Here is a 10,230-nt window from a genome sequence, read left to right as displayed (position 1 = left end):
TATTTTGCTTCAATTTTATTTGGTAAGGCCATCCTTTTTTTTTCGTTTACCGTCGAATGCTTTTCCTGATATTGGGTCGGTCGGTCGGTCGGATTGAAAAAAAACCTAAAACGAGATCATAACCATTCTCGGATTCGGAGGCCTGGTACCCCAGCATCATAGCTGTGGAGCCAGGAAAACAACAAGACGTGAACCCAAAATCAATATGGCGGAAAAGTTGGTGGATGTTGTTGCAAAATTAAGACAGCGATCAACCCCCAAACCTCTTATGCGACATAAAAAATGGCTTAAAAACGACGTTAAACGGAGAAAAAAAAAGGGGATGGCCAAAGAGTGTTTCTAAAAAAAATGCATCTGTCGTTCAAGTTGCTTCAAAACGATGTAAACAGCACAGAAATCCAGCCAAATGCCCTTTATTTGATTGTATAAACGAAATGACGAGTGACAAGCGATGACAATCTAAATTCTCAGGCTTTGTATTTTGTTGAAAACAAAAAAAAAATTTTCGAGAATTCTCCCAACCCCACAAGTATTTAGATCAGGTTATGCATACTCGGAAAAGGTATTGGAATGATGTCATAAAATAACGTCCTCCGGGAAAGCGGAAAGCGTGGACTCACAACCACGTTTATGATACTGTCATGCTAACACAGCTATTGACCAATGAAAGCACGCGTACTATCTGAGTTATTTTATAATGCAAGATGAGGAAAAGAAGAGTATGAACCAAAAAACAATAAAATTCATTCACCGTGTAGAACCATCATTATCACTTTTGCGATCCGAAACTTCCTGTAGTAAGTTCTTATTCAAAAACTCGTCCAGAAATAGCTTGGTCACTCTGAGAACGGAGTACGGAGAAACGTTGCATTACTGTTAGATTTTTAAAGGCCCTAGAGGAGTCTCCGTTATAGAAGTCCCTTTGGAGGCACTTTACTGCACCAAAATATATCCCATAGCTTTGATATGCTTGTCACCGTTTTTACTAGCCACAGCCTCGTTTCCACACGAATTGGTGGTGTCGGGATGACCTCCAGTGCCAAAGCCGAGTCTTGAGTCACAAGAATCGCACTTGTCCTCGTTGTTACGAACAACGCCAATTCTTGCCTTGGAGTTTCTGGTAGAGCTACACATAACATTAAAACCCTCTATTAGACAAGCACCTGTTTGTAAGGAAGCCAGTGGGCCAATTAGCTTCTTCCATTTAGCCAGGCCAAGTTTTACGTTGCGATATTGCCCATCGGCAATCAGCGAATAGAGAGAATCAGCCCGTTTGTTAATAACGACGAAATTTGGGTATTGTGCGGCAGAGATCTTCATACCGAGACAGATCTTGTTGAAGGATGTGTTCCAGTAAGTTGGTAACTTTGTTTCTTGTGTGTCGAACCCAGTCTGTCCTCCAGGAAGGTTGTAAGATTTATTGTTGCTCCAAAATGTCGAATCGTAAAGGAAAGTTTGCTGTTAAAAAATAGGAGAAAACCTCTAATAAAAAGGATCAGACATTCAAATTACGTTCTCGTAATTATGGACGGTTAAAGTGGCGTTTGACTCGTTTCGAGTACAAATAGCTCGAGACATTATTTAATTCGGGGCTTGGGATAATTAAGCAACGCACCAATTCCAGGAAGGAATTCTCTATTTGGAATCAGAATGGACAATAGCAATAGCAACAACAACAACAACAACAATATCAACAATATCAATAGTAAATAAAAAAGAACGACCATACATTAAAAGTAAATGTCTAGTAGATTGAAATACCAGTACCGCATCGATAAGCCTAGGCACTTGTTGAGTGTGGTTAGCTTTTAAAGTTATTGCTAACACTTCAAGTACTAAAAAAACCAAAGTTTCGATTATGGTAACGGGGTTGTGTACCGGAATGCACCTCAATTGTATTTCTCGTCTGACAAAATATTGAACCCCTGAAATCTCTATAATTTTTGTTCTCAGAAGTGCTCGATTCTATTCCCATATACGTATTAGGTCTTAAATAGACATGCGCACCTTGACTTTTACTGTAGGATAGGGCAGAGATCCCGCTTTCTGACCACTGGTAATACGTGGTTCAGTTTCCGAGGTGCATTTTTAAATAGTCAAATGGCCTCCCTCTCTAAAAAGCTGTTGTTTTGTTCTGCCCGTTTCATTGGCCCTGAAAAGCCCTTATTGGGTGTGGTCAGGAGCCCATCTGGAGCGTGCAACTTCCATACAGCGTCTGTGAAACGGCGTTTTCAAAAGTAGGTTTATTTTTAGACTAGCCCTTCCCGCGAATTAGGTCAAAAAACAAAGGCAGTTCCGGTTCGGTGACCCTATGACGTCAGCTTAATTTCTTGTGATTGGTCATCGGGCTCCTGTGGGAGTCTCATTAGCGGGAAATTCAATCTAAAAATAACCTCACTTGTGAAAACGCCGTTGCACGAAAATAAGTAAGTTGCACGCTCCGGGTGATGGGCTCCTGGTGTGGTACATTAAGTATGTATGCACTGTATCACAACAGGTAACTAGTTCATATTCAGTGTAGTGTTTCTTAGCTCCGAATGACTTCAAGAATGAAACCGTTGATTAGATTTAACTTCAATGCAGAGTTTCTACGATTTTGGCTTGCGCAGAGACAGCCAAAAATGCGTCGGAGTTCGCACGCTGGTATGTTTGTAAAAGGTGAAAGTGAAATTATCAGTGATCCGTGGAGCAAAGGCCGGTTGGAGTAAGTCACAATATAATACCTTGTTTCCATCAATCTTCATTACCGGTGTCCATGCTCCAGCTCCGCATCCGAAATCTCCAAAGTGACACAAGACGGAAGTTAGCCCAGAGTCCAATTGAAGTGTGGCAAGCACGCTTGTGTTAAATCTGTAAATTGGACACTTTAGAAATTAACGATGCATGTAATAATCGCGTTTTGAAGGGTTGAACGCTCAAAAATACGAACTAAGCAAGGTACAGATTTTGCTAGCCTGCTTTATGCAAAATAATATTGACGCAAAAGTAAATAAATATTAATACACAATTTTAGGAAGAGCACAAGGTAGTTTTTTGGAAGTGTCGATCGAGAATTAAAAAACTGCCATCAGCAAACAAAATTTGCGATAATACAACAACATTAATTTCGTCCCACGAAATATAAAAAGATACAATCAGCGAAAAAAATTTTGGGGATTTTTGCTATTGTACTTTTGGCTGCGGTTTTTGAATCGCAAAATCGAAAGTGGCACCAATTTCAGCGGTCGCCTTTGATCAAGTTACCTTGCTCGTTTGAGCTTAAAAAAGCAAAATACCACAAAACGGGACAGGACATTACAAAATAAATCAACGTGTAGACGTGTGAGCCAAAGGGCCTCTGCTGGCGCGGCGTGTGGGTGACCCCGCAAAAAGTCTTAATGACCCCCCACTTGAAAAAATTGACTGGAACGCTGCAGTTCAATACCACCCAACTCAGTGCCTTCCGAGCTTATTTAACACGTACCACAGGCAGCCCAGTTTACGCTCATGGAACGTCTAGATTGTTATAATGTTCTCGATCGCGTTTAAAACTATCATCTACGCCTGAGTGCTCTTTTGGTACCATAATGGGTATTTTACTTGTCGTTTGCATCTACAGTCTGCCATTTCTGTCCTGATTTAAAGGCGTTTGGTAGTGCAAGAGTCGTCGCTATAGTAACGTAATATAGGGAATAGCCCTTATGCGTGATGACGTCTGACTAGCTAATTTCACCACCAAGCCTCGAATTCGAAAATCAAACTTGTAAATTTTAGTACGAGCTAAATCCCAAAGGAGCAAACTTGTAAAGAAAAACCACGTGCAAACAGTATTGCATGTCCAGATGATGTGAATAATTTTGTGCGAACGAGGCTTGGTGGTGAATTTTGAGCAAATTTCAAAATCATTCATAAGGCTTATTTGGAAGAATCTAGTATGAGACCGCACTGCTCTTGTCCAAATTAAGTAGCGAGATTTTTCTTTGGTGTTTTAGAAAAAAAATTTTCTCACTTGTTCTGCTTGTCAGCTTCGAACAGGGCTTTGCATGACACAGCTGAAAGAGAAACAAAAACGATTGACTGCTAAGCAAAGCTTTTCGCCAGAGAAATTATTCTGTTGTCGGCTTTCAACAGCCATTTATTTGTCAAAATGACAGAAGAAAAAAAACCTAATGGAAATAGAAATCAAAAAGATTGTCTACTTGATCAATACTCTCAGCACAAAACATAGGCCTTATTCATAAATGGCGATCACATTTATAATTCTTTCGTCCACGTGCAAATTAGCCTACCAAGCCTCGTTTTAGAGCAAGAATTATTTTCAATTCCCTGTATGGTATCGAGGCTTGGTAGGCTAATTTGCACTTCGACAAAAGAATTATAAATTGACCGCCATTTATGAATAAGGTCTATATGCCATTTAGATCACAGATAAGAGCGCAAACTGATTGGTAACCACCAGCAGTGACCTCGATATAAGCGACATCTGAAAAACATACTTACCTATTTCGCAGTAATATCCCGTGAAACCGGTCTTACAGTCGCAGCGGAAAATTTTATTTTTGACGTTTGGTACACATGTACCTCCGTTTTGGCAAGGTGAAAAAGCACACTGGGTCTGAAATACGAAAAAATCGTTTAACTTCGACATAATGACCGAGTTTCGGTTATTGTTTCCGTATTTCCGTTTTTACTTGGGTTAAATTGGTGATACTCATTTTACCTAGGTTGATACGCATTTAGATGTATTGAAGAAACTTTTTTTGGAGCCTAAATTAAGCTTAGAGAAAAATTAGGTTAGGTTAGGATTAATTTTGGTGATTACATATGGATATCAATTGACTTATTATAGAAAAGTAAATAATGAAAAGAACTGTGATGGGTTAGCATGTTCGTCGTGGTAGTGAAGTGGTAAAGACACAGGACTATAGACCTGGAAGGTCCAAGCTCGAGTACCGGTAAAAGCACAGAACAGTACTTTGTTCCCTTACTATGTTGTAACTATTCTCGTCACCAGAGCCTCGGATCTACCCAAGGGTCTGGGAATCTCTATGTAGGAGATCATGCGCCGTAGGGTTCTCATAGCCAAAAATTGGCTATTTGAACCTTACGGCGCCTGCTCACTCCTCGTGCTAACATGAATGCACCAATTAGAGAAGCTTTTGATTGTTCTTCACGAAAGCCAATGAGAGGACACTTTGTTTCAGGATTCTCCAGAGCTCTTCTCTTGACTGAGGGAGAGCAGAGCTTTGGGGTCGAAGTTGTGTTGTAATTGCTGTAATGTTCATCCTGAAAGGGTAAGTGTATGAATGTAGAAACCGGCGACAAGATGACACCAAACAATAACATTTGTTGAGATACGTAAGACAGCGCGTGTGGGAAGATATGGACGTTTCCAAATCTTTTTTTTTTTTTGTTTCGGGGGGTGGGGGGGGGGGAGAGACCGGATTTGACCGACAACATATGCACATCAATCCTTTTACTGGTTTACATCGGCATATGGAGAAATATGCGAGTATTGCTATACCTAGTGAATGTGTGTAAATTTGATAGCGGTCACGTGGTAACGAGTGGTCAGCGTATGAATAGACCTCTTTAGCTTGTACGTTTTGTTTTCCCGTTTCAGATCACGTGATGTTCCAAAGGGAATTTTCCTTTTGTTTTTTCATAAGTTATGCATACATATGCACGCGCATAAGACGACATTTGAAAGAAACTGTTCCCTAGGGTAACATCACGTGGTATGAAATGGGAAAACAAAACATACAAGCTAAAGAGGTCCATTAGAGGGCATCAATCTGCTTTATAGATTCCTGACGTGTTCTTTACGTTCTGCTGGCTAATTTTTGCAGTATTTGTGTTGTTTTTTACAACTGGTGTTTCAACGAAACGATTGTTTTCTTATGAGAACAAATCTCTATGTAAAGGTTCAGAAAACCATATATTAAGGCGTTATTTTAAATGAATTATATATGCAACTTTTAAATTAAAGATAGGACAATTGTCCGAGCTTCTAGGCTCTATTATTCCATTCTGAACACTTTTCCCGTTGTTAAGTTACAGGACAATCAAATGCTTTGGCTAACCGGTTGGAAGAGGAATTCGATGAAATTCTTAAATATAAGTTATGTACCAATGGAAAGGAGCTGTGAACACTGTGTTTATTATTCAAATCTCACCTTAGCGGAGAAGTGGTGCGAAGTTGCGTTGGCCCTAAATTCGTCGGGGTCTCTGTGTCGATCAGAAGACAGCAACTCGCACCAGAGCTTGCCATCAGCTCCTCTTGATGCAGCCAGGTTGAAGGACAGGCAAGAGGGATGATTCAGACATTCAAAAGTGCAGTCAAAGTCATCGGCAACCGTGTGTGTACCAACTCTTGACACATTCAGATAATGCGAGTCTTCTTTTACGAACACATCTTGTCGCACATCGGGGTGATACCATGTGTTTAATCCTGTACCACGTGACAGCGTGCAAATTTTAGAATATATTCTGGGGGCGACATTCATATTATATGAATTAACCTTGAGGGTGCTTAACATTGCGCCAAAAATCCCGGAAATTTTGGTTAAATGCCAAATGGAACAGTTACTTTCCGGAGAGTTCGTTTGGAAAATGTGGAGTACCTCCGGAGGTACTTCGAACGGAATTTCGGAAATTCCGGCATCATTTTACCAATTCTCGCGTTTCCAGGCCCTCTTTCGTGCGAAATTGAGTGTTGAGCGAAGGTAAGCCCAGGAAAAAGTGGTTTGAAAACGGAACATTTCAATGGAAGTGTAATTTCACCGGGTGTTGGTCGGTATTTTCGTCAAGTCGTTGGACATTTTTTAAAAAATAACCCCTAATCTCTTCGCGAAATATACATATTCTATTAAATACTTAGGGAAAGTCCGCTTCTGAATTTGATCTCGCTGTTAGTTCATCACTGTCAGTGTGTGAGAGCAAAGCAGACTATAATCGGGAATAATGTGATTTACCATTCTTATAGCACATTTTTCTGTGTAAATATACGTATTTATGCACGTTTTTTTAACCCTCATATATTAGAACAGATGGCGACCTTCTTCGTATATGGTTATTTTTGTGGGTTCTATTCTTCTGTTGGGAGATAAAGCAAGAACTACGACGTACAACGGCTATAAAAAGGTTATCTAAAGATATTATTTTCCTTTTTTGCGTTAATTTCGTGATTACTGGAAGCCGGTCGACGTGAAAACCCATTGTTTTCGGGCGAGAACGGCGAGGAAATGCTCCAAAGTGTAACACGCCTTTGTCATTTTGTTCATTAATATTAAACCTATTGTCTCGCCAGGTGTTCTCCTAGCAGTCGTTGCTCTCTGCTTGAGGTCAGTTAATCGAACAAGTCTACTGTTCTTCTTTACTATCTGATAAGACTGCAGATCATCTAACCTTTTGCAGCGGTCATTTCAAATCCAGCATTTTATTCAGTTATTTCTCCTGGCAGTGACTCCTAAGTTTCCAGGTTCTATGTGGTTGTCTGATGCTATACTTACCGAGACTCGGGTGGCGGTCTAAGGATTTCAATCTTAATCACACGTTCACAATTTTCGAAAGTTTTCTCTGTTACGAGAAAGAGAAGGAAGGCATTTCAGCTTGATTACGAACCCGTCGCGACCAACTCATTACGTACTGCTACGGAAATATAAGCGGAGCGGAAGCAAATCCGAAAAGCCTCTTTCTAAAAAAACCTAACCGCGAAGAAGAGGTGTTATAGCGCGCAAACCTGGAATCAGTTCTCTCGCGTCACGCCAAAGTACTTCTGAGGAATTGAAAACAATTCTGCTTCTTGATCTCCTGAAATGACTTTGCTTTCGGAACAAAAATGTTGCGCGTCCCCCGTAAACAAGGAAAGAGTCAGTGTTTCTTCAACAATGTCACCGAAACATTATTCATTCCTCGTTGTTTTTTCCCCTGTGGTTAATCAGAAATTTAAATTTAAGTCATTTGTTTAAAAACTAGACTCAACAACGTGACGTGAAGTTTTATATGTTAAAAAGAGAAAACATTACGTTAATTTATGAAACATAGGCATGGTAAACGAGTTAGAAAGGCATCTGTTCATATAAACAACTTTTTAAATCTTTCAGTTCTTATTCGAGGAAGCTGGTAATCATGTCCCCTTTTTCTTATAATCCTTATCCGTTGTGGGGAGAGCGATTGTTCAGTGAAGAAGATATACTTCTGTAGAGGTTATCTCGTTGAAACAGTTACGGCCCTAGTGTAACAGTTGATATCTTACAATTAGTTTGGGTGGGATATCCATGTAGAAACGCCTCTTTGCAGAAAGAATTGCTTTAATTGACAATACGGAGGCGACATGGCATAGAGTTTTCCGGGAGCTGGATACCGACTCTGCGTTCAAATCTCGCCTTGAAAACGGGACATCCCGTTGGGTTTCAAATTCTAGTGGTGTTGATTAAAAGCTACTTTACTTGAAGTCCAAAACAAGTTGAATCATGATGTAACGCTTTTTATGTTGAGGTGCACGTGGAAAAAGCTCCCATTCGCCAAAACAAAAACGTGGATAAAAGGAGAAGATAACTTACCAATCGCAAGAGTTCCTTCTCGTTTCACAGGAAAAAAAACGAAGAGGAGCAAATAGCATATTACATGCAAGAACATGGCGAGTATAATGAATCCCAAAGATGAAGGGCGTGAATATTGCTTTTAGCTTTTCACTGATGGAAATGTTTGCTAAAAAGCGACAAGTTCATACCACGCCTCATTAAATGTTTGCTTCGTCCTTAATCAATACCCTAACACATGCGCAGTGATTGTCAGACCAAAAACAATTTGTTAAATATTGATGACGAGAATCTCATCAGCCAAATTGGGAAACTTCAGCGCCACAGCCTGAACCTTCATAACTCACTTCATTAGTTTAACTTCAGTTATTAAAAGAGTAGGAGAAATTGAAGAAAGTTTGACGATAATTTGATAGCCGGTTTTAACGAGTCTTACCAACTCCGTGATATAAAAGTAGTTTAAAAATACGCAAGAGCGTTCCTGCCAAAAAATGAAAACAAGTTGTTTTGTGAGAACATCTGCTACATTGTCATCTACGTCTGAAGATTCATACTTCCGTAATAAACAATTCTTGAGTTGAAGTGAATTATTAACCTGCCATTAAACTTAAATATAATATTGCTTTTTAAATTTAGCGTTGTAGTCCATTATCGTATGTCATACGTCAAAATGATATAATTCAGTGATTGGTGTTTGGCGTAAATACCAACAACGTTCAATTAGCAATTAAGTAAGCTGAACATTGCACGTTGGCTCCTCTTCAGCCAACTGATGAGCCTTACCGAAGCAGAATTTCGCCTTTTGTTACTGAAAATATAAATTTCGACGATGCTCAGGGGAGATTGTCACGATCTTGTGACATTAAAATGGATTTTGATCAGAAAAAAAAAAAAAACAGCAGAATACCTTGCCATTTTTTAAGCGCTTTTCTATGAAGCGCCGGAGATGCGTTTGTAGTGGAAAGACAGTTTACACGCGTAGTGCTTGGTTGGGTATTTGAGCTGTTCAATGGACCTTAATAAGCAAGCAACCTATTTTTATTTGATACGCAATCAATGTGCGGCACTTTGTAAATGATGCTAATGGTTAGTGATACTGAGCTGTACCCAGTAAAAGTAAACTAAAGAATGGTTTCATTTGTCGCGCACGCAATACACTCTTTTCTTTTTTTTTTTTTTTGGGGGGGGGGGGGGAAGTGTGTTATTCCTTGCGATGTAGTAGAAGAAATTATTTCCTCACTTTTCAGAAATGATAACACATTGATTCTAATCGTTCCAGCCGTTTAACGTCCTCTGGTCTTCGAGGAATTCCCAATTGCGAGACTCCCCGTAGCTACAATACTCGTCAAAAATCTTGAAACCCTTGTGGCGCTTTCCCCTTCCCCAATGTTGATTTGGGTATCACAAACACGCGTGGCTCAACATTGGGGAGGGAGAAGGCACATTTCAGTTGGGAAAACAGTGTGAAGTAGAAATCTCAGGATTTTTCCAGAAAATTCGAGAGAAACGGTGTCTGTTTCAACGATTTGTGACGAGTATTGTAGATTTAACAACGATTTCGAAAACATGTTGTGAAGAGTAACTTGGGGTGCTTTCCATTTGACAGAACTAAATGGCCAGACTAGAGATTTTGATGGACTAACTCTACAACGCCTTCAAATTACCGGAAAGACACACTTTGAGGTTGAAATATTTACTTCTCCGGCCA

The 10,230-nt window shown here is 39.8% G+C and overlaps 1 protein-coding gene across 2 annotated transcripts; it reads right to left on the bottom strand.

The window, feature by feature from the left end:
* Positions 1–80: 80 nt before the first annotated feature.
* On the bottom strand, positions 81–8,712 carry LOC137979493 (uncharacterized skeletal organic matrix protein 5-like). 2 transcript variants are annotated; one of them, XM_068826751.1, is made up of 6 exons: positions 8,544–8,712; positions 6,156–6,430; positions 4,480–4,594; positions 3,989–4,031; positions 2,724–2,850; positions 81–1,458 (listed from the first exon to the last, which is right to left on the bottom strand). In XM_068826751.1, exons 1-6 carry the CDS (start codon positions 8,617–8,619, stop codon positions 934–936), a joined length of 1,161 nt encoding a protein of 386 aa, XP_068682852.1. In that variant the 5' UTR covers positions 8,620–8,712; the 3' UTR covers positions 81–933. The 2 variants fall into 2 exon arrangements, with proteins under 2 accessions (XP_068682852.1, XP_068682853.1); XM_068826752.1 differs by lacking the exon at positions 8,544–8,712 and adding an exon at positions 7,387–7,506.
* Positions 8,713–10,230: the final 1,518 nt, after the last annotated feature.

Source organism: Montipora foliosa, chromosome 12 (assembly GCF_036669935.1).
Source record: "Montipora foliosa isolate CH-2021 chromosome 12, ASM3666993v2, whole genome shotgun sequence".
Lineage (NCBI taxonomy): Eukaryota > Metazoa > Cnidaria > Anthozoa > Scleractinia > Acroporidae > Montipora > Montipora foliosa.
Note: the sequence above shows the minus strand (reverse complement) of the source record. Positions and strands in the feature narration are given on the sequence as shown.

Excerpts from the sequence above, each read along its gene's own strand:
- LOC137979493 (XM_068826751.1), bottom strand. The coding sequence starts at position 8,619 with ATGTTCTTGCATGTAATATGCTATTTGCTCCTCTTCGTTTTTTTTCCT. Across the intron at positions 4,595-6,155 it reads CGCACCACTTCTCCGCTAAG|ACCCAGTGTGCTTTTTCACC; the intron begins GTGAGATTTGAA and ends TTCGTATTTCAG. Across the intron at positions 4,032-4,479 it reads GGGATATTACTGCGAAATAG|CTGTGTCATGCAAAGCCCTG; the intron begins GTAAGTATGTTT and ends TTTCTCTTTCAG.